Below are 24505 nucleotides of genomic sequence, written 5' to 3' on the forward strand. Positions count from 1 at the left end.
TTGTTACTGAAATATGTTGTAGTTCTTGGTAACGCCCACTAACTATTTTCTCAGAGACAAAGGCGCATTAGCACACCAGAGACAGGCCATTTACAAATGGCTTCTGAGCTCAAAAAGGTTGTGAACCACTGCCCTACAGCACAGGGCTCCCTATTACGCTTAGAGAAAAATAGATTAACAGCAGATTTAAGTTACTTGACTCAGTAAAGCAAAATGTTTGTTTCTCCGGTGACTGGGAATGCTTCTGAGTCAACCTGCAGAAGGAAAATAGCACTTTTGGGGATTTGAGAGGTTTTCATTTCATTTTCTGATTGATTTTACAGGAGATATTCAGGTCTTGTCTAGTGTGGAAGACTCTATGTGACACTGAAGAACCAGGAAGAGTATGCCAGCATCCATAAAATATAAGCGAAACCTCTTTAATCAAAAGGGGAAATAGATTTAATTCAAAATGCTAAACTCTTTGTGTTTATATCTGTTTAACTCAAACACTCAATTAACAGTCAGGAAAAAAGTGCTCTTTGTTAAAGGTCCAACACTTGAATTAAATTCTGACACAAGTCATAATCCTCTTCTCTGAGGCCCTCAACTAGTCCCCCAGCAAAACCAACATGCAGTAGACACGACACTTCTGATTTTTCTAAGGTTAAAAAAAACAACAATGGGGGAAAGTAAACCCTCCCAGCCCTTTCCATTACACAGTGACAAAAACACCACCAATAATCCCATAACTTTTTATCTGGGGCCAGCCATGAAATAAATAAATCAAGGCATTGAGACACAATAGGGGATGATATAATTGCCTTATGAACTATATTGATCGTTTATGCAGTATGTGACTCTTTATACACACTCACTGAACTCCCGTTTTATAAGTACACTGGCATGTCTCAAGGTTATCCTGCACCATAGTAAAAGTCCTGGTAGCCCACCTATGCTAGCCCTCCCACTGGTGCAGCTCCAGCAGTGAGTTGAGTTTAAGAAAAATGCTAGTATAGACAGGTTTCAGAGTAGCAGCCCTGTATAGCATAGATAAGGTTTCCAAGTCCTGCCCAGCCTGGCGTGAGCTGACTGTAAAACCTGGCCCAGATTCCCAGAAGGCAAACCTGGGCAAGTCTCCTCTTTGTTCATGTCAAAGTCACAGTCTGGGATCTGGAGCCGATATTCCGAGGTCACCAGAGTTACAAAGGCAGAAAGAATTTCCCAAATAACATACGCAAGGCTTCAGAATTATCCAGATCTGTGGCTCTCCTGCTGTTTGCACCAATTACAGTGAAAAGCTGTGTGACACTGCCATTAAAAATTCACCGACACTTCCTTGAGCTGGCATTTGAAAATGCTGAATCAAACACCCTTTAGATTGAATGCAGTCTCTGCAAAGTCCCATGCATGCCTGTGGCCCTGCGTATGTAGCACTCAGAATCCTGATACATTGGCTTTGCTTTCTGGTGTTTGCAAGAGCTGATTTTCAGTAGAGCAAGCACTCAGGATGTTTGCTGTCTGAAGACACAGCTTGTCTCTGCAATCTTCCCCCCAGCCCTAGCCTCAGAACCATTTGCAGAGTCACTGTCTGCGCCTCTAGAGTTAATATTTAAGTGTCTGCTCTCAGCAAATGAACATGAGTGAAATGTTGGTAGGGAAAAAAAGGCAGAGTACCTGTACGCAGTGAAGACAGGCAAGCTCAGCAAAACAGCCTGAAAGAACACTGTCCCCTCCAGCTAACCACTTCTTGGTCCCCAGAGCTGAGCTGTGCTGGGAGCAGAGTTCCCAAGGAAAAGAGACAGAGCGAGTAGAAATAAAAGCCCGACTCCTGAAAGCTGCTCCCTCCCCTCCGTGAAGACCTTGGTTTCTGTTCGCATAAAGCAGCTGACCAGGTTGGGGTCAAAGATCTCAGCCATTTCCCCAGCTTTATGTGTAACACACACTTGCTTCTAAAATAAAGAATACAGGCTCCCTGTGAAATAACACAGGCTACAGGGCGCTCCCGGAAAACAGAAACTGGGGCACACAGCTGCAGTTCTTGGGCTTACCCCAGCTGGGCAGGATATGCCTGCCTGGGAATCACCAGGTGCATCCTACTCCTTCCCTGCCTCCAGGGGGCGCTCTGTGCCTCTGAGACAGGCAAAGGCCATATTGCCCCATCAGGCTGTGTGCACACACAGTGCCCCCCAGGGACACTAGAGCATCAATGAGGTGGGAAGGAATTGCCCCATCCCTGCAATTATGCGCAGTCAAGCAGGTTCATGGTGGCACTTGCTGATGTCCTGTCCACTGTAAGTTCCACACGTTGTTCCCAGTGGCAGTGCTAAAAGGGCTTCAACAAAGCCTGAGTGAGTACTACTGAGTTTAGAGTTTCTGGGTGTGGCATCCATGTCCATGGACTTCAGGATCCCTCTCCAAGCAGCCACACTGGCTACCGATTAACCTGAGTAGAACCTCTAGACTTTTCTCCACTTTGTTCAAGATTCTCCACTCTCGGGCTCTGCCTTATCTGTGTGATTTGATCCATGCTGCTCTCCCTGCCCTCTGAGCTCATGGTTCATCATGGCGTAACTCCAGCTCCATGCCAATGATGTCAGTGGAACTACCCCTGCCTAAAACTGGAGCGACAAACTTGTGTGCCATGCCTGAGGTGCTATTCTCAACTTCTCAGCTCATCAGTTCTCTGGGCTTCTCTTCGCTCACCCGAAGCTGGCAGAATGCACTCCCATTTGACCTTCATGCCACTGACTCTGTTAGCCTTTTAAAGGTCAGACTTGAAACCCTGCACTTCCACCCAGTTACTGCTGGTCTCACGTCCTGCACTTGTCATCTTCTTTGATAGTTTGGTTCTTCAGCACCTGCTACATGTGAAAGATGTTTTGTAAAACCAACAGAGAACAACATTATGAGCTGCGACATCCCTGCAGAAGATTTAAGGCTTGCTCATTAATGATGCATCCGATGAAGTGAGCTGTAGCTCACGAAAGCTTCTGCTCAAATAAATTGGTTAGTCTCTAAGGTGCCACAAGTACTCCTTTTCTTTTTACCTCTTAGACGATACTGTTATGACTAGGAGAGAGAACTTTTAAACCGGAGGAAAATGGTGAACTGCCTAGACCTTGCCTTTTCCTTTGACTGTAGAGTGCCTAGCACACATGTATAATAACCAGATTCGCAGGGACTGGGTGATGCCAGTGACTGGTGCATTATCCCTTCATCCTTACAGAGCAGAATTCCAAGGTACTTATCTATTCCAATGCTTTGGAAGTGCCTGTCTAAACAGCTAAGCACCTTCTGAAAAGCACAACATTCAGATGCACCACTATCCAGGATGAACTTCCTACCTCCCACAAAGACCCCTCCTTCTACCCACTCATATCTCGACAACCTAAGTCATCAAGGACAGTCTGGGAAAACAGCTAGGCCTGGCAATGTGCCCTGGAGCTCAGGAAATCTGGACTTTGTTGGATCAGGGCTGAAATCTAGCTGAAGGTGGAGGATGATTTTGTGTATAGTTGTGTTAGCATTTTAGAGCTGTGTGGATACTGGTTCCTCTCACAACACCACCTTGCAGTTTGTCCCAAGAGGAAGTCTCAGCTTAGCACAAGCTCAGGCCTAGAATAGAAAGGAGAGTGCTGCATGCCTGGATGAGGTGTAGCTGTTGGGAGGAAACTAGCATAACCCCTGCCCACGATATGCCAGGCTTTACAGCTGTCCTTTTCCGTCTTTGGGCCTGCTCCCTCTGAAGTCAATGGCAGAGCCCGCATGCCCTTCAGTGGGGGAAAGAGCAGGTCTTTTTCAATCACCAAATTCATACAAAATTTGGTAGGGTTTTTAAAAAAGATTTTACTTTGTATTGAGCCAAGAGCTTCAGATTCATCCCAGTCCCCGTGCCATGAGGCAAAGCTGCCTGAGTTGACATCCCATACAACACAAGGTGACCACGCTGGGATACAAGAACAGGTCAAAGCAATGAGGCCAACACTGAAAGCCTTTTATTGTCTTGTGATACTGTCAATGGGCAGACAAGCTAAATTAGGTAAGAGTGGAAAGATCCCTGGGAAATTGCTCCAGGTTGCATAAGAGTTTTTGCCCCATCCTAGGAAATGAAACATTTATAACAACGTCACATAAAATAACTCTTATTTTTAAACTCTTTGTGCAGCAGAATTGATAGATTAAGCAACATCTGAGATGGCTAACACCATGCATACAGGTGCGATGGAAAGCCCTTTATGTTGCAGTGCGTCATTCATAAGCATGGATCCAATTGTTTCAATGCAGCCAAAGGAAGAAACAAGAACCACCCCTTATGGCATGTCCAGCTGCTATTGGGCAAGCCTGTGGAAATTATCTTGGTGAGCAGAGAGATGGTTCATTTCAGACATATCAAAGAGAGAACGGGCTGCTCTGGTTTTGGACTCTGAGGCTGATCCGGGTGTCTCTGACCCCAATTCTGCTTAGATCCTGACTGGGAGGAGGTGAGGAGACTTGAAAATAAATACAAATACTATAACTGCCATCAAAATGGCTACAGATACATCTAAAAGAAAGGGACAGGAGAGAAGTGAACCACCATTTGCCCGCTGCTGCGGAAACTGAAGAGCTGGCCAGAAGCAGGAGAAAGGGACATGACCAGCACAGGCTCTGCTGCAGCTTTGAAGCGCCTGTGGAAACTGCAGACAGGAGGAGAATAGCCCATTCATACCAGAATTGTGGGAGACGCTGAGCTATGGAAAGGAAACAAACTTTGTGCTTTGTATAGGCAGACCTAAACCAAAACCTCAAACCCAAACAACCATAAACGTTAGGGGTGTTGGAAATCCAAACCCATATCCAGATTTTACAAATGATCCTTAGTTTTACAATGGCCTGCTCCAATCCCCTAGATCTGGACTCCCTGGCATTTTGGGGCATTTGAAATCCAGACCCAAATTGTTAACTGTGGATCCATCTCTAGTTTTATTTAAAACCGGGTATGTTGAACGCGGAAGAGAGATGAACCGGAATTAGTCAAAGTGGCCAAAAATTACATTCCCACTTGGACCCTCCTATAAATTCATAAGTTCAGAGTTGCAAATATATCATGCTTCTCCCCCCCATCTGATCAATGCTGTGTAACTCAGCATAAAGAAGCTGAAGTGCGTGCTCAGAAAGGGTCTAATGAGCATGGGTTGCTCTATGATCGCTCACTCTGACAGGACGTTACAGAGCAGTGCTGTAGGAGATGACAGCACTCACCTTGAGAGTCACAGAAACCCAGCAGTTTGGGTTTATTATCAGCTGTGCATGGCTCCATTGGGGGAAAAGGAATCCCAAAGCTTCCCTCTCAGGGAAGGCCGATTTTTAGGCTGATGACTGAGAAAGTTCCCCTTTAATTCAGTAGATCCCCATATTGGGTTAAACCTAGGCTGAGAACTCTTGTGCCAAATGTCAGTGCAGAATAAATTTTCACATGGTCATTTTGGCTCCTTGGCTGCCGATGGAGCTTTCTTGGCACCAGCAGGAGCTGTTGTCACCACGCGCCTAGCCAGCAAGGATTGCTTTCACATGCTAGACTGAGTGATGGTGATGAAATAGTTCAGCAAGTCCTCCATGGTGAAGTCCATTGTGATCCCTGACCCTGGGTAGCAGCGCTGGATCAGGTGCTCGAACTCTCGGTACTGCTGTATGAACTCCTGTTCCATGGCTCGCCAGACCACCTGCAGGTAAAACACTTGGAGTCAATAACCCCTCTTACTGGGAGCATCCTATCCTGCTCCCCTCAGGGGCTTGCTGCAGTGCAACGTAACCATGCACACCCACAGAGGCACATGGTCTTCACCGCCTGCTGCACAAGTGCAACCACCAGCCCAAGAGGAAGGGACATGCACGGGGCTCACCTCGGAGCTTCTAGGCTCACATCCTCAAAGGCACTTAGGAACCCAACTCCCACTGAAATCAATGAATGTTGGGTGCTTAAATACCTTTGAGGAACTGGGCTCTAGGCCCCAGAAGTTGCCTAGTAAGAGTTCCCTCTAAGGGAGCGGAGATAAAGGAATTCCCACTAATTTTCAAACTACTAAGAGAAGCAGGGAGCAGAGACAGGTCACTGGGAAGAGGGAGGAGAGAAATAAGAGAGGGTGGTTTGAGGAGAGAGAGAGAGAGAGGAGATGAAACAATGGGCATGAAGAGGGAGACAATGCAGTGGGAGTGATGGTCAGAGAGATGAAGCTAGGAGGTCCCCTTCTCTCTGCCATTTATTGTTGCCTGGCAAGCTTGGCCCCCAAAACACATGAAGCTACCACTGCATTGCACCCTGTGAGCGATGCCCAGGCCATATTTACCGGCAGGAGGTTTTCCTCGGGGGAGAGATACTTGTAAATCTTCCTGTAGAGAGTATCCAGAGCTCTCTTCACCTCCTTGCCAGGGTACTTTTCTATCACCTTCCGCAGCTCCTGCTTGCTGTATGCCAGCTGGAAACTCACTTCCTCTTCTTTCACTCCTTGAGCCACGCGGGCTTTCACCCCCTCGAAGAAATGCTGGGGAAGCAAAGGAGACAAATCATGCACCAGCTGTTCCACGGTGTGATTCTACTGAGCTCTTTTTTGGCTGACTCCAGAAGCCTTTTGTCCTGCCTCTTGCTGGGTTTTGACTGAGCAGATCTGACCGTTCGTGCAGAGCCAGAGTCTTTATGTTCTGCAGAGGAGGATGCCTTTAGCTCTCCGCACTCCATGCTCTGCAAGGAGATTGTTGTAGACATCTGCATCCTGTAGCAGCAACACTGATGCTACCTGATATTTGAAAAGCAACCTGTGGTTCTTTTTGCTCCACATACCTCATCAACTATAAAGGTTCTGGCATCCAAATATAGCTGGTGGTTTTATACAGGCTGCATAAAGCAGAACAGAACACAGGTTTCTCTTCTGCTGATCCAGGATACTGGCTCCACAGTGCTGGCAGTAGGAAAAACTAGCTCCTGGAGTTTGTCTCTATCATGGGGTGCATACAACCCCCCCCCGTTCCCATAGCAGCCACACATGGGTTAATAGGCAGCTACGGTTACTTTCCCAGCTGTGATTAAGTGGCTGACCAACTATAGCTGAGTTAAAAGGCTTCTCCTAGCAAGACCAGCCTTCCGGGGAGCGATACTCGAGGAATGGAGCTCCCAGGAGAAGGCACTTAGGGAGAGATGTCCCAGGTGCCTGGAGAAGGAGGAGGCCCAGCCTATGGGTGGCTGCATGCTGTCAGAGAGCCTGAGGGGACTCGGCATCAGCCTGAAGAAAGTGGCCCAGGGAAACAACAGCGAGTCTATGGGAGCAGACCCTGCTGCTTAATGCAAGGTCCCTGGACTGGAGGTGGGGGGCCTGAGTTCCCCGACTGACACTCAGAGAAGGGGAGGCAAAAGCCCTGACACAAAGGGGGACAAGGACTATTGAGTCCACGGTGGGGCTGAAGGCTTGGGAAAGGGTTATTAGGCTTCTGCTTCATTGGCCTTGTTCTCCCCCTGGAAGGGGTGGGACTATAAGCAAGCTGGGCAGAGAGCAGAGACATGAAAAGGGGCAAATCACCCCAGGACTGGAGTGACCACTGACAGGGGGCGCTAGAGTAGAAGAGGTTGGTACACCATGCCCGGTCCTGAGGGGTGCACCAACCGCTGAGTGACTCCTCTGCTGTCCCATTGCTCCTACGTCCCCCAGACTTTCAGTGACACTTGGGGCTTGTTCACACAAACACTTACTTGGTGGGAAGCTGGGGTGTAAATCTAACCCACACTAGCCTGCAGCACACCAAGCGGCTGTACACGAGGGAGCTGTTAGCGCATGGCAGCAGGGTCCACATGGATGGTTAGTTGCCCAGCACCCCAGCTTGATGTGAACGAAGCATTTGCATGGACAAGCTCTTACACCTTCTAAGTGAAAAGGGGACTTACGTTCCTAACTCAGCTAGTCACTTTTGAAAATTTTTACCCCATGTCAGTCAACTAAGCAGCTCATAACTGAAAAGTCACATGGGGAGCAGCTGTGGGCAGCAAAGCCGCTGCTCAGGATTCCTCTCCTTGAGCAGAGCACTGCTAATGGACACCACAAATGTCGTCATTTTCCCTGGCCACCAACAATGAATTCCACTCCGCTCTCATCAATGGAAGATAAAACAATTAGCACGGGCAGTGAGTTGATTGAAGCTGTGGCTGGTGTCATAGCTGAGTAGATCTTCCAGGGGCAGGAGGCATTTGACAGCAAAGACCAGAAGCAAATCAAAACCAACAGGCATTTCAATTAAGTCCAGCTGGGCCTAGCTTTTATTAAACGTTATAGGCCAATGAGCAGGTGGGTGAGCATTAATCAGAACAGCAAGGGGTTAGTGGAGTGGTAAGGAACTACGGGAAAGGGCTGAATGTCCGCTTGAGTGGAGCCACGCTTTTAGCTCAGTTAACAAATCAATCACTTGGGAAACCTGAAATTATGTTAGGAGGCTCTGCGCTAGCAGCCATCCAGAAAGAACTGGCATCAGCCAGCCACAGACATGCAGCCAAAAGAGAAAGCAGTGATAGAAATTTGTCCCTTCAGTTCAAAGCCAATTCAGGTGAGCTGCACAAGCAGTTCTGCTCGCTCACGTACAATAGTGAGGCTGTGTTACCCACCGACGCTAGCTAGAGAGGGCAGCGGTGCACAGACATGGTGAGTGTTAGTCTCACCAGAGTAATTCTGGCTTTGATCTCACAAACAGGGGAACCCCTTCCAGTCCTGTCCTCCAACTGTCTCTTGGATGGGGTGTGTGAATCCAATAGAGGGTTTAGTTGCAGAGTGTGTATCCTTGGCATTTTGGGAAGGGCTGTATTAATTTCTAGAGGTCAGAAGCTCTCCTGATCTAGGGCAGAAGTTGAATTATCCCCCACAGGGAAAAAGGATCTCATTCAGCCAGTGTTTGAGAAGCACTTTTGACATATAAAGCACAAGATTTGTGCTAATGGATATTAGATAGCAATAGTATTGTATGGGGACAAATGAGGTGAGAGCAAAATAAGGACTTGTCTACACAGCAGCAAAAGCTGCGTTCTCAACTCAGCTAACTCGGATTAAGATCATGGTGAAGACAGGGCAACTTGGGTTCAAGCCTATAGGACAGCCTGGGACTGAACTCAGGCAGCTGACCTGAGTTGCTGTGTCTTTACTGCTATTTTAACCAGGAAGAGCTAGCTCTGGTTAAAATGCTTTTTTTTCTTTTTGCAGTGTCAAAAGGGTGCTTCAGATTAGCCTTGGGACTTCCTGGGTCATGCCTGCTGGAGGTAGAATGGTTCAGTGGTTAGGGCACTAGCCTAGCACATGGGAGCCCTGGGTTCCAGTTGCTGCTCTACCACCGGGGGCAAGTCACTTAGCCTTTCTGCATCTTGGTTCCCCATCTGTAAAAAGGACTTAACAGGCACGGTGTGAGGATAAATCCATTAAAGACCGTGAAGTGCTCAGATAGGATAGTAAGGAGTGACCTATATATACTATAGACAGAGGAGGTTGTGGCTTATAATGTACTTACGTTGAGTTTCTCCAGTGGCTGTCCCAGGTACTTAATGACATATCTCTCCAGGTGTTCATGGTACCTTTGCTTGGCTTCCTTTCTCTTGCTTTCCAAGCAGTGGATCTTCTTTTGGTACAAAAAGCAGTGGATGTGGTGGAAGTTTTCCATCATGACCATGTCCGTATTGACCTTCAGGTTTGCTGAGGCCAGACCATTGACTAAAAAGAAAGGGAGAAAGCACATAGGCCTAGAGGGATCTTTTGATAATCAAGATGGGGAGGAAGGAAGGGGAGACACAAGGTGAAAAGACAGGGTGAGTTAAGCCCACCATGCACAAACCCAGAAGGGTTTTCCAGAGAGTCTAGGCAAGTCCTATCAGTCCAATCCACAGACTGCTTCAATCTTCCTAGCCCTAGAGTCTTGCCTATAGCTCATGCTTTGGAGCTAATGGCTCTTAGCCTGTCCCATCTGAATGGCTCACTGGTTCCAATACCGGAGGGAGAATAACATCGTAATGTAAATAATGATTTCATGTAATGTATTTTTATTTCCTATCTCAGTAGCTTTATAATAAACGCAGATGGTGCCCTGACGGACCTGGTACTGATTGCATTAGTGAGGCAGATCATCCAGGATAATATGCAAAGAAGGCTACGCCCTCTGCAACAGGGAAAGGTGCTAACTTAGCTTTCCAGCTTTCAAAGTCTGGGCATCTCTGAGTGATCTACAACTCAACCTTCTCTCTCTCTCTCTCTCTCTGTGTGTGTGTGTGTGTGTGTGTGTGTGGAGGGGGGGCTCAGGATGCTTCCACAGCATCCTGAGCCCCTGCCAGGCTCGGAAGCAAGAGACCAGCTTTGAGACCCACATTAGGATCTCTTGCATGGCAATGCAGAGTGCAACCTGCAAACTACCAATCTCCCCCTCTTTCTCTTGGCAATGTACAGCAGTGCTTTTTGGGGGGAGACCTTCTTTCTGACAACTTATTCCAATGACTCTGCACCTCCTGAGACTGTTAATATTGCTCCTGTGATCTCTCTGCTTCGGTGTATCTACAGCCAGGAAATGCATTCTCAGCCCTCAGCTGTACTGGGTTTGCACTTGGTGCAGCTCAGGAAGGAAGGAAGAGTGACTCTAGGCCACCCCTCTGGGACCCCAAACAAGCTCTTGTGTGTGGGTGTGTTTTTCTGTGCATAGTGCGTACACATGGGTGGCTGCATATATGTGTGTGGGTGTGTGTGAGGGATTTCAGTGTTCCAACATGGATCAAGATCCACATTTCATGCTGGCCTCTCTGTGCCACTAACAGAACCAGAATCCCGGTCCAAACACCCTGGGCTTTAAAAGAGGGGGTTTGAAATACTGCTCCAGATCTGAATGTTGTGATTCAGGTCTGAGCGTACTCCATTGCTGGCTCTCTACTCACTGCTGCTGAAGACACTGCCCACCAGTTTGGTGTGAGCTTTGTCCAGCTCGCCTCTCCGCTGAGCCCATCTGAACACATCCTCCGAGAAATTCACGAACTCCTCAAAGCGGCTGACGAAAGGCAGGATCCCGCCTTTAGCCCTGCTAGGCACCTTCGCTTCCTCGATTTCTTTGCACAGGACACACTGGGAGCAATAGAATAAAACAGAACACTCTCAGACTTGGCCAGTCCCTGGCTCTGGGGTGGGCATGCCAAAGAGCCTGTCAGCAAGCAAACCCCACTAGAGCCTGCATGCCAGCATCACAGCTAGCTGAACCCTGTACTCGTAACCCACAGGAATGAATCAAGAATGATAAAATGGTTAATTTCAGTACTCTCATTCATACGCTTGCAGATTTTAAGGCCAGAAGGGACCATTGGGATCGTCTAGTCTGACTTCCTGCATGGCATACGTCAACAAACTTCACTAGTATTGCCTTCCTCCAGCCCAGAATGACAGCCCTCGAATCCGCTTGCCCCAGAACTGGTACCACATGGGCATTGGCAGGGCAAGCTTCCCCTCCAATGCCCCAGCACTGTGCCACTGAAGGACCACTTCTAAAGGAGAGTGGAGTTTGGTCTCCAGGGATGATTCAATCTTTGATCCCTGGGATAATGCTAAAATAATATTTATAATGCTTATCTATCACTCAGCCTGAGCTGAGACAGCCATGAAGGGCAGGCATGAGTTCCAGCTGTGGTGGTTCTGTGACATGAGCGCCTGTCGACTAGCAGCTAGTGTGAAAGCCGTGTACCGCTCCACGCAGATGGCCGAACAATGACCAGTTGGCAATAACCTGCAGCTCACTTTCAGCCATGGCTAAAAGCACCGAGACAGGAAAGTTCCTAGTGATGCATTTTCAGCCACTGCTTTTAGGAATGTGCTGTTTGAAATCCCTTGGCCTCCCAGCCCTGTGTGAAAGTACGGCCTACGCAGTGTGCCCATACAAGTGGGGACATCGTTGTGTACGCACTAGCAATGAATGATGCAGGGAAATTTTAATTCTCACAAGAACTGAGGGCCACATTCACACAGGCATTGGCTTCACTGGGGGGGTAGGGAGGCTGACTTCAATGGAGCCATGCTCGTTTACTCCAGCTAAGCATCAGGCCCAGAAGCTCTAATTATTCGCACAAAGGGTAAATGCTGACTTGAGGCTCCAGCGCTCCGAGGCGCATCTCTGCTTACGGATGGAGACTCACAATGCACTTGTTGAAGTTGTTCTTGGCCAGGAGCAGGACGTTGCTGAGGACCATGTTGAGGAAGGAGGAGGAGGAGGCTGTGGAAGGGCCCTGCATCTCAAACATGTAGTCATTCAGGGTAACCAGGACCTGCAGGCAGCTAAACTGTTGGACTTTATTGCAGGTATCTATAAATCCTCTCAGCTCTGGCTCCAGGGACCTGAAGATCTCAGACAGCAGCTGGGTGGGCTGCTCTTCTAGTCTAGAATAAGTGTCACAAACAGATAGGGGGTTGGGACAGAGCTGCTCAGGAAGTGGGCCAGCCAGAGAGGTATGGACAGGGTGACAGAAAGACACAGAAAGGTGAAGCTCAAACACATCCTTTTCGGCCTCACAAACCGGGAGCTAAGAGTGCAGACACCAGATAAACACAAAGGCCCAGATCTCACAGGTACTGAGGTGTTTAACTCCCCTTCATTCCAATGGGAGTTAGGAGCCTAAATACCTTTTAAGGATTTGGGCCAAAGACCATTGGCAAGTCATGTACTACAGTTCTACACCATGGTATTAGTGATTTGTGTAAAGTGATAGCCCTACTGTGACCAGTGACATAACAATAACACTGCGATGGTCAAGGTTTGGATGCCCAGTTCCCAGTGAAATGAATAGCTCTGGGCACACTTTTGACCCCCCAGTACAGTGTCCTATCCTGTCCCAAGATACAATACTATCCGAATTCTTGCAGTTACTTTGATAATATATTTGCTCCTATTTCTGTGCTTTGTTTCCCCGTGTGAGCAGACTAGAAGCAGTGATACAGAACCCTTTCACAAAATCACTCTGCTGAGTAAACACTGGGTACTAACCAGCACTGTCCTGAGTCCTGTGACACTAGCAGGCTAAGCACCCATGTAACATTACAGGCAATTTGACCCAAATTTTGTCCTATTCCACTCTCATTTACGCGGATGTAAGCCATGGGCGTGACTCCTGATTTTCACCAGTGTAAATGTGATTTGAATACAAGCCAACATTTTTTTGTCCCATTGACTTCATTCATTCATTATCCAACTGACTTCATGTACTGGATTGACTGAGGGCCAAATCTTACCCAGCTCTCTTCTTGTGATATTAGTTAGCAACAGTCCCCTATTTATATGTCCTAGGTAGTTATAAGTTCACTGATACCATAGCATCTGAGCACTTCACAATCTTTAATGTAGCTATCCTGAATACACCCTGTGCAGTAGGGCAGTGCCATTATCCCAACTTTATAACCAGGAACTGAGGCCCAAAGAGGCTGAGTGACTTGCCCAAGGTCACACAGCAAGTCTGTGGCAGAACATTGCCTTGCCCATGTCTCCTGAGTCCCAAGCCAGTGCCCTGCCATTAGAGCATCCTTCCTCTGTTGGTGGGCACTGGACAGTACATGCCTTTGAATGACACAGTAGGTATGTCCATACTGTAAGGTTAGCCAGGTCTGTGGGACCCTGGCTTATGGACTTGGTGTTTCCAAGTCTGCGCTTAAGAGTCCACACTGCATAGTAACCCTATAATTGCTGGACCAGGGTCTCTCAGCTGTGCTGATGTGTCCATACTGCACTAGGCAGATCTTCTGACTCTGGTTAGAAAATGCAGTTTTGTCAAAACATGGGATTGTGTTGATGGGAGAAAGTTGATTTCCTTTATTTTGATAACGTAAAAGAGTTTGTTTCTACTTTAGTGTTTTGATTCATTTTGTTTTGACTCTTATATGAGATGAACTATTGATATTTACTGATATACAGCACACATCTGGTTATCTGAACGCCCTGGAGGACAGCCAGAACTTTTGGATAACTGGAAGTGCTGTTGAGCTGCAGCATCACTGATGTGGAAATATGTAGACCAAAGGGTGTAAAGCTGATGTTGGCTTAATACTGTACTTGGTTTTTTTACTCTATAATAAATTACAAACTTTACTGAGTTTATTAAAACACCAAAATTGTATTAAAACCATTGTGGTCATAATTTAATTCTGATTTAGTCATAACTGTCCTGCCAAGCTGCTGCTGTTGCTGAAACAGGATTAGATCTCAGGTCTGGTCTATACTGGGGGGAATGGGGGGAAATCGATCTAAGATATGCAACTTCAGCTACGAGAATAGCGTAGCTGAGGTCGACGTATCTTAGATCGACTTAGAATCACTTACTTTGCATCCTCGCGGCGCGAGATCGACGGCCGCCGCTCCCCCGTCGACTCCGCTTCTGCCTCGTGCCGTGGAGGAGTTCCGGAGTCAATGGCAGAGCGATTGGGGATTGATTTATTGCGTCTACACTAGGCGCGATACATTGATCTCCGATAGATCGATCACTACCCGCCAATCTGGCGGGTAGTGTAGACGTGGCCTCAGTAACTGCAGGTAGCTGCTATACAAAGTTGTTGATCAGCATTAACAGGTGCTAAGAGGCTAATTGAGAAGTTATGAGTGTATGATTAATTATGGTGCTACCTGGGGGACACACTGTGGATTCAGATAATTAGGATTTTTGGATAAAGGGCATTTGGATAAGTGGGACTGTACTGTATTATATTTAATGTTATGTGTATTTGTATGTAATAGAGAGACAAGGTGATATCTTTTATTGGTCTAACTTCTGTTGGTGAAAGAGACAAGCTTTTGATCTACACCGAGCTCTTCTTTTATTACAATGTTTTGACATAATGGGAATGAAACATTTGATCATTCCAAATACAATTATTTTTGGAATTTGTGTGGTAAATTTCAACTTTCGTTCCGATTCAGAATGAAAGCAAATTTCAAAGTGTCAATTTCCCATGGAAGAGAAATTCCATTTTCTAACCAGCTCTGCTCCCAGGTCACTGCCACAGAGGGGAAAAAAATGATAGATCTACTTTACATGTCCAAATACTCCATTAAGATGCAGGCTGTCTGTCTGTTATTTGTATTACAGTAGTGCTTAGGAGCTCTAATCTCAAAGACTTATAAGCTTTAAGGCCAGAAAGGACTACCGTGACCATCTCCAGTCTGACCTCCTGCATATTACAGGCCACAGAACCTCATTGACCAATTGCTGTAATAGTCACATAACCTCTGGCTGAGGTACTGAAGTCCTCAAATCTTGATTTAAAGACTTCAAGTTACAGAGAATCCACCATTTACTCTAGTTCACACCTGCAAGTGACCCATGCCCCATGCCGCAGAGCAAGGTGAAAAACCCTAGGGTTTCTGCCACTCTGACCTGGGGGAAAATTCCTTCCTGACCCCAAATATGGTGATTGGTTAGACCCTGAGCATGCGGGCAAGACCCACCAGCCAGACACCTGGGAATGAATTCTCAGAACCCTCCCCATCTAGTGTCCCATAAGCAGCCATTGGCAATATATGCTAATAGCAGTCGTGGATGGGCCATATGCTATTGTAGGCAATCTCATCATACCATGCCCTCCATAAATGTATCAATGACTAGGAGACCATTGTGCTAGGTGCTGCAAAGATGCGTGCTGTTGGGGTGTGTCTCCTGAAATGCCTGATGAAGGGTGGAGAGGTATGAAATCACCACAGTCATGAGACAAAACCCTCTTGTCATGTTCAGCCAATTCCTCAGACACAAACGACAGATCACACTTATCCACGTACTTGGTCTTAGTCTTGGGCCAATGAGACTTCTCAGGAAACGCTGCATCCTTTCCTCCCTTGCTTGCAGCAGGTAGCTGAAAAAGAATGGTGGGGGGAGGGAGAGTACCATTCCTCGGGAGACTTCCATTCTCCCACTTGGAGGGTAGAAGATAAATTTTGTGTGTCAACTCAGCAGAAGCAGTAGTGCCTCACACTACAACTCCATATACAAGCTTAGGGACACAGTCATAGAGATGCTAAGTTAGATAAGAAATTACTCAAGCATCAGGTTAATTTCAGCTCCTTGCTCCCAAAGAGTCAACTCTCTCATGGTAGGATCAATGGCTCACTTAGCTGACTTACTCCTGGCTCCTCTTGGTCTGCAGCATCCTGGCTCAGCATAAAGAATTTCTCAATAAACCTCTGCTCCGCAATGCACAGGGGTTGCAGCTCCCTCAACACCTGCTCCAGCATCTGCTTAGAAACAATCAGACACATTACACACACCATTAAATACTGTCTCCCACCTAGCATGCCTCAGTCTTTCCTCCTGTCCTCAGAGCTTCAAGGTCACTACTCCCAGGCAACAGCAGGAGCATTTAGAGTATTGCTGTGGTAATTGCCACACTGTTTTGGCATTCCCAGATCTACTGTACATGAAGCCTTTTAATCTGGAGCAAGTTTTACTGCGGCTGGATCTGTACACATGGCCACTGTGGTACCCTGTTTGATCTCAGCAGCATGGAATAAATAAAACACTGTGGCCTGCTTCAGGCCAAGGAGGGTGTTCAGGAAAAACCACAGGCAAAGGTTTGGAGGCCCAAAGTGCAGCAAGTTCTCCATGCGTCTGTGTGCCTGAGGGCCTGCCCCCATTTTACATCTCCAGTCTGGAATTGTGCTTCTCCCGGAGAGCTGGGTGAATAATGGATTTTTTCAGTTTGCTGGTAACTCTGAAAAGTTATAAAAGATTGTTTTAGGTTGAACTGAAAAGAGGTTTTTTTCTGAATTTTTGGTAAATTGGAAAAAAATGGGGTTGAATTAAATGTTTTCAGTTTTAAACATTTTTTAATTACAAAATATAAAATTAAAGGAAACTTGGAAACGAAAAGTCCTTTTGAGCCAAAAAATTGAAATGTTTCATTCTGAAAATGTCAAAATGAAACATTCTGACTTTTTTTGGGGGGGGGGTGGAGGGGGAGATTTTTTAGGTTTTCTTTCTGACAAACAATTGGGTGAAACTTGCATGAAATTGGCAAAATGTTTTGGTGCCATCAGATCTGTGCTTTCTGGCTGAAATTTTTTGCCCAGCTCTATTCTCAAGTGACTCTATGTTAGGTGACCTGATCAGGTCAGTAGAGCTCTATTCATGGCCCTGTCCCTCTTTAAGATGCCACACCCACTGCATGTTCTGATAGTAACTAGGAGGTGCTCTTGATTAATCCTCCTCTGTGCTGCCCCCAGACATGTATGCCATCATGCAGGAGCTCAGCTCAGAGCCCCGACTCTATCGTTCCACACACCTATGTTGGGAAATCCCCGCCTGAAATCTACAGGTGGGTGTCACAATCAGAGAGCTCTCTCACAAATACTGAGGTAGGGTCGGAGAAGAAGCAGGTTGCCTCATTCTCTTTGTTCAGTTAAAAAAAAAACACCCTAAACAACCAAAAAAACCCTAAATTTGATTGTGTTCCCTCGAAGTAGACTCCATGTAGTGCCTAGGAGACAAGTGCTTGAAGTATGTGCTTAGGCAATCTGCGCCTGTTACAGGTAGAGAACAACTCTGCTCCATTAATTCATGGACAGAAGGGAGGAGAGGAACCAGTATTGGATTTCTGCATATTCCATAGCCACCTTTCTAAAACACAAGTCCCATCGTCTTCTATTAACTCTTAGTTCCTTACTTCAACAACATTTCCTCTGTCCAGTTCATCCTCTTCCCCTTCTCTGTTGTCAGCGAGACAGAACTGAGGGTGCTGTCTACTCCCACAGGGCACCTGCTTGTCTAGAACTTCTTGAAAACCTGGAACAGACATAACTTCTTTTGTATTTACTTGTATCTCTTTGCTTCTCTCCATCTCCAAGCTGTGACACAGTAGCCATGGATGATCAACATGTCAACCATAGAGATGACCACCTATAGCTATTCATCCACTCACTCAGCCAACCAGGCACACATGATGGGAGGGTCTGGGTATTAGTTGAATTGAATCAGAGTACTATACGCAGTGGGACAGCCATATTAAAAAAGTCAAGGGGGATCAGGAGCGAGAATGCATAAGTCTTACTGCAACTTTGAAAGGGATGTAAACAAGGGAGTAAAAAGTTGAAGAAGGGATCTCCCACCTATTCCGCACAAGGCTTTCACCTATGGTCATAAGCTTAACTCTCAGCTCTCACAGACCTAATCTGTTCTCTGACGTTACGGTTAGGTGATTTAGCCCTTCCCTGTTAAACCTGCTGCTTCCATATGGCCCAGTTGGCTTTACGGAAGCCATCCCTTACTGTCTGATTGACACAAGACACAGATTCCGGTGGACGTCCTATTGTGGACTCATTTCTCTTTCTCTCTCCTGTTATCACCCTTCTCTTCTATTGCTCTCCTTCCAGTGCCACTTATCCCCTTTTAGAGTACCAGCCGTGTTAGTCTGTATTCGCAAAAAGAAAAGGAATACTTGTGGCACCTTAGAGACTAACCAATTTATTTGAGCGTGAGCTTCCGTGAGCTACAGCTCACTTCATCGGATGCATACCGTGGAAACTGCAGCAGACTTTATATACACACAGAGAATATGAAACAGAGAATATGAAACAATACCTCCTCTATTTGCAAAAAGAAAAGGAGTACTTGTGGCACCTTAGAGACTAACCAATTTATTTGAGCATGAGCTTTCGTGAGCTACAGCTCACTTCATCGGATGCATACCGTGGAAACTGCAGCAGACTATGCATACCGTGGAAACTGCAGCAGACTTTATATACACAGATATAAAGTCTGCTGCAGTTTCCACGGTATGCATCCGATGAAGTGAGCTGTAGCTCATGAAAGCTCATGCTCAAATAAATTGGTTAGTCTCTAAGGTGCCACAAGTACTCCTTTTCTTTTTACTTATCCCCTTGCTACTCAGCAGTAATACGGATGTAAGAAAATCTGGGAATGAGAAATCCTGGATGCTATGGATCCTCCAGTTGGTATAAATCAGTAAAACCGGTTGAAAATTTTCCATCAGAACTTTTTTTGATGGAGAATAGGGTTTTAGATCAAACAACAATTTTCATGGAAAGTTCTGCTTTCCTCAATTTTTTCTGATCGACGTAAAACCAAAAATTTTCATCTGAAAACTGAACATCTTTTCAGGTTTTGGCCCTAAATTTACATTGTTTTGGCCATTTTGGGACAAAAAGTTGAAATTTTCTGCTGAAAATTTCAACAAAAAACCCAAACAAAAACCGGTTTGCTTTTACTGAAACTTTCTGCGTGAATAAACATGAACACTTTCCAGCCAGCCCTAAAAAATCAACCCAACTCCACTGACGTCAATAGTGCTATGCCAGCTGAGGAGCTAGCTTTAAAAATCTGGGACACCTAGAGTAACCATCTCAGAGTCCTACTCTTTCTGCATACAGGATGGACCGTGTTAGCTTTTGGCCACCTTTCTTTGGAAAAGATTTAGCTGAGGTTCTAAATGTTCAGAGAAGGACAACAAAGGTGATTAGAGATCTGGGCAAGTCTTGCTTATCTAGCTCTCTGTCTCAAGAAATAACAAAAAAACCCCAAACCCTATTATTTCAGTTTTGCAAAAATCACCAGAAGAATTTTCTAACACAACACAAAAGCTTCTCAACTAATCTCTGCATAAAGAGGATGATAAAGGAATGACATTTTACTTCATTAAAAAAAAAAAAGAGCAAGACAGGAAATTCAAGCCTGGAAAAAAGAATGGATAGAAGACTGAACTATTCAGTGATAGCTAAGTGAAAACTGTGCAGTTCCTTCTTTTAACCTTATTCCATAACATGAGAACAAGGGGATGCTTGAAATCAAAGGGCAGTACATTTAGAATTCTTTATGTAGCATGCAGTCAGCCCAAAGAATTCACTGCCCCAAGAGCCAGCTGAGACAAACAGATGGTGAGACATAGGGTGTGACTGGGAGATTGCTTTATCACCGCATCACTTATGGATGTGGAGTGGTAGGTGTGGGTTGCAGATTGATGCTGGGGTTCAGTCTTCTATCGATTCTTTTTTCCAGGCTTGAATTTCCGGTCTTGAAAAATTCTTGTTGCAATCCAAGGGAAATCAACACCCTCCTACTGAGGGCAGGGAAGAGCAAGGAAAATAAAGGAATAGGGAAAGTATAACCTAGCACTTCAGGTTCTCAATCATTTCACTGGGCGACTGCAGCCCTGCATTGCTGCCCCTGTATGGTGCTGTATTACATAGTGCAAGCATCCAGGCTTGCTCAAAAATGGGGACTCCCAGCTGTAAGCAGGAACTGCTGGCTTCTCCTGTGAATCCACAACACTGGGAGGGATTCTCCCTTTTGGGGGAATATAGTACTTTCAATAAGAGATTACCCAGATCCACATCTCTGTAGTGCAGTGCACAGGAAACTCGGGGACACCACTCTGCAGAGTGCAATCTGCTGTTACCGAAGGAATCTCAAAGGAGATCTGACAAAATATGGATGCCTTTGTGGGTTAATCCCTGTTTGGGGGGGGTGTGGGGGCGGGGGAGGGGGGAAGTTCTGTCACACCTCCCTGGCCACCTTCTCTTCCTCAATGTCAGATCACGCCACATGAAGCCACTGATCTATTAGCATTGCACAAACGGCGAGCTACACTGGGAATGAGCAGTGCTGTACAGACTACAGCAACTCTGTGTTGCAAAGGATTCCAGTATTTTGAAATCTGGTTTTGATCCCATTTGGGATGAAAACCAAACATTTCAAAATTCTGCCTGAAAGGGAACAAGGCCCTGGCTTTGGGGCAGTCCTCCTGGAGGCTGCCCCAGAGCCTCAGACCTTGGATACCCTGGGATCCAGTGCTACCGAGAAGCCACAAGTCTTGGAATCAGGATTCCCAAGGCTTCCAGGCTTCCGGCTCCTCATTAACCCATGAGATGGGCTGCCAAGGAGCCAGACAGGCAAGCTGGCAGGAAGCCAGGCAGGTTTCCAATGGAATGCTAACTGGGTTTCGTCAGAACTTTGTCAAAATCGAACGCTCTCCGCAAAACAGATCAATTTCACCGTATTCCAGAAAAAAAAAAAAGTTCCATCAGTATTCTTCTGACTAGCTCTAAGTGATGAGGTTGGTTGACTTCTCCTATGGTATCCATTATTGTCAGCCACTATTTGAGGCAGTATGTTCCTGATTTTCTGAGCCAAGCACAGGTTAGTAATATAGATGCAGACATTGGGAGTAGTTTCTGAGCTCTGTAAGCAATTATACGGGAGCATGAGCTTGCATGAGACACGGCCCCCCTAATTTTTTTTCTCCCTTTTTGCTCCTGTAGCGTTTCCAAGATATCCTGGGTAAATCTGTGTAGAGAGCAACAGAGGGTGAAGTACGAGATGCACCCTCTTCAGAAGCAGATAGATACAACAGGCAAAGAATTGGAAGCCAAGTTAGCCTTTTTTTTCTAAAAATTCACACCATCATTAACATGAGCTGAGTTCCAGCAATGCCAAGAGCCCTGCAGTAGATACGCTGCCAGTTCTCACTGCCATTTTAAGCATTGCACCAGCAAGAGCAGATTTTTAAAAAAATGTCCCCTAGTGTAGACAGGACTTTAGCAATATATGCCTGGAGACAGGAGAGACTGAACCACACTGATGTGTACTGCAATTATTCCAACAACAACTGGAGCATTCTAATGTGCACCCCACTCAGCAGCCACTTTCAGCCTATAGACTTGCCCATGTTCACAATGAAGGTCTCTGGTGGAGCTGGAACAGAGCACAGATTCCCAGGCCAGTGCCTTAGCAATGAGGTCATCTTGCCTCAAGATGAACTACACACCCGTGAATGATTCCCTGCGGCCTCATGACAGGTACAAAGCCCTCAAAGGCTCCTGCTGTAACCACAATTGGTTTCCCAGAGTCTCTGTTTCCTGTTATTATTTTAATTACTAGCTTTTTATTACATGTATACAGCCATTGAAAAAAAGATCGGCGAACCGCTAAAAGGAAGTCACCGATATAAATTACAAAACCAGGATTATACAGCACTGCTGTTACTCATAACCGATACCATCCTTTATTATTTTTAATGAGTCTCTTTTCACAAAGGACTTCTTAAATAATAAAGCTAACTCCTCACCCAACAGGTCTCTCCATTTTTAATAGCTGCAGTGCTGCTGGCAAAGACAAGCTTTGCTTTCTATTATTACCCCACAGCATTAAAAGCACTTGCTTGGAAATGGCGGTCTCTTTGCCTTCTGGACTGGTTTTGCTAATCCTTTTATTTAAATAAGTGCGTTTGCCTTTCTTCAGGAAACTGAATCTGACTACAGCATCTGGTAAACCTCGGCTCGTGCTGTTTGCTGTCCCCATTGCTAATTCTCATGGCTCTCTACCAGAATGTTCATCGCTTCTTTGCAGAATTTCTTCTTTGGATGAGAAAATGGGCCAAGTTTCTTCAGGAAATGCTGTGGCTGTGTATTGGAGTCACTAAGAGGCAAGTTCTCTCTCCCTTTTAACTACATACTTTAGACAATGTGACTCAAGTGAGCCAAAGCAGAATCCCAGCTCTCCTGGACTGGCTGGTTGCAGAATCGCAGCTGATAAATCTAGCTCCTTCTTGGTGACGCACAGAACAGCTTTAGAAAGTTTGCACTGGATTATGCGAGCTGCAGCAAGGTAAATTGGATCTGACCAGAATATTACCTTTCCACCTTACAGGTGACATTGGTGGAACACTCTTGCATAAACAAAATGGAGAGAGCTGTGCGGCCTGGCTTCTTGACAAAGGGGTGGTTACTGGGTCCCTGAGGTAAGGGGCACATGGCTAAAAGTGCACCAGGATTTGGGCTTCTATTCCCAGATCTGCCACAGGCAAATCACAACTGGAGCCAGATTTTTCAAAAGACCTAAAACCCAAAGGGTAAATTAGCGAAATGCTTTCAGCTGGGCTTGTATTGGATGGACTGAAAAAACATTAAGAAACTATGATCCATCTATTTGAACATACATTGCATTAAGGTGACTGCCAATCAACTTTGATTACACCTGGCCAGAGGTATTAGCTTGTCCTTTGTTTTTAGCAGGTTTACCCCCTCTTGGTGCCCAAGCGCCCTGTTTACTATGTAATATGTAAATTGAGGTAAACACACATTTCTTTGGTTAGGACAGAGTTGTTTAACAACTTCTGCATAGCCAGGGCTAGGTGGGTTTGAACATGTGCTAACATCATACAGGGGGAATTCATAACTTTACATATAATGTTGCTATGTACATTTTACCAAGGTATTATTGGCCAGGGAATTATTAGTTTTCAAATGCTACCTCACAAGGCATATTTTGTACAAAGATTACAGTACTGTGCAAGGTGTGACTGTAGGGGTGCATTCAGTCACAATATCCATCTGTGAAACGGGGAGAAATCCAGGCCTATCATGGGCTGGCTGGCCCTTTAAGAGAAGCCAGGCTTAGCCCTGCCTGTGAAGATCAGCTGCCCTCCCAGCTGATCCTAACTGATGTGGGATCAGGTGGCCTTGAGTAATGATGGGACCCAGCTGAAAGAGGGTTTGCACAAAAGGCTGAGAGTGCTCACTAGGTAACAAATGGCTTCAGGAGGAAGTTTGCATCCTGCTGCAGGGGGCAATAGGGGTAAAAGCAATCCCTGGAGGGGGTCTGAAAGAAGGCCAACCCACAGGTAAATGGCCTTGGAGGTAGACTGGAATTGAGGCTCTAGGCTTAGGGAAGAGATAAAGAAGAGATGGGGCCTAGGGTTCCTCCTTGCTGGGAAAAGGGTACTAGGGGAAGTTACGGAGGGAGCTAGTCCTGTGGTGGGCCCTCAAACAGGGGCAAGGCTCTAGGGGAAGCAGTGCTGTGGGTCAGTGTTCCCAAAGAGGAAGTGGGAGTTGGCCATGGTGGGCTAAGGACAAGCCTTTCAGGGTAGCAGGTTCCTAGAAGCGTGGGATTGAAGAGGAGCCTAGGAGGGCAGGAAGGCTCTTATGAGTGACTAGCTTTGTGCTGGACACTGTTGATTTGGGATGTTGATACCCTGCAAGAGGTGAGGCTATAAGTGACCTGACTAGAGAGCTGAGACCTGAGAAGAGGTAGAACCTGCAGGACTGGAGCAATGCTCTGCAGGAGGTGCTAGATGAGGACAGCCCAGCCATGAGGGCATATGCCAATGGTGAGTCCATTCTTGTATGATACCCGTTGTCTGCCTTGTCTGTTTAGGGCAAGAACCATCTCTTACTATGTGTATCCATAACCCTAGTGCAATGGGGCTCCGATTTCACTTGGGGGGCCTGTGGATGCTACTGGAATACAAATAATGAAGGTTTCAAATGTGGCATAGGTCAATTTGGATGTACAGTAACTCCAGGCATTGGGATGATATTATACCAAAAAGAAAAGGAGTACTTGTGGCACCTTAGAGACTAACCAATTTATTTGAGCATAAGCTTTTGTGAGCTACAGCTCACTTCATCGGATGCATTCAGTGGAAAATACAGTCATCCGATGAAGTGAACTGTAGCTCATGAAAGCTTATGCTCAAATAAATTGGTTAGTCTCTAAGGTGCCACAAGTACTCCT

The 24505-nt window shown here is 46.1% G+C and overlaps 1 protein-coding gene across 1 annotated transcript in view; it reads right to left on the bottom strand.

Moving 5' to 3' along the window:
• Nucleotides 1-3955: 3955 nt before the first annotated feature.
• LOC144270517 (exocyst complex component 1-like) overlaps nucleotides 3956-24505 on the bottom strand; it is a 60493-nt gene continuing 39943 nt past the window's right edge. The window contains exons 11-18 of the mRNA XM_077827016.1: nucleotides 17643-17761; nucleotides 16105-16215; nucleotides 15763-15836; nucleotides 12143-12383; nucleotides 10901-11084; nucleotides 9496-9695; nucleotides 6309-6503; nucleotides 3956-5684 (exon numbers count right to left, since the gene is read on the bottom strand). Of these exons, the coding sequence (XP_077683142.1) occupies nucleotides 5529-5684; nucleotides 6309-6503; nucleotides 9496-9695; nucleotides 10901-11084; nucleotides 12143-12383; nucleotides 15763-15836; nucleotides 16105-16215; nucleotides 17643-17761 (1280 nt within the window). The 3' untranslated portion in view covers nucleotides 3956-5528. The remainder of the gene's footprint in view (nucleotides 5685-6308; nucleotides 6504-9495; nucleotides 9696-10900; nucleotides 11085-12142; nucleotides 12384-15762; nucleotides 15837-16104; nucleotides 16216-17642; nucleotides 17762-24505) is intronic.

This window comes from Eretmochelys imbricata, chromosome 9 (assembly GCF_965152235.1).
Source record: "Eretmochelys imbricata isolate rEreImb1 chromosome 9, rEreImb1.hap1, whole genome shotgun sequence".
Classification (NCBI taxonomy): Eukaryota; Metazoa; Chordata; order Testudines; family Cheloniidae; genus Eretmochelys; species Eretmochelys imbricata.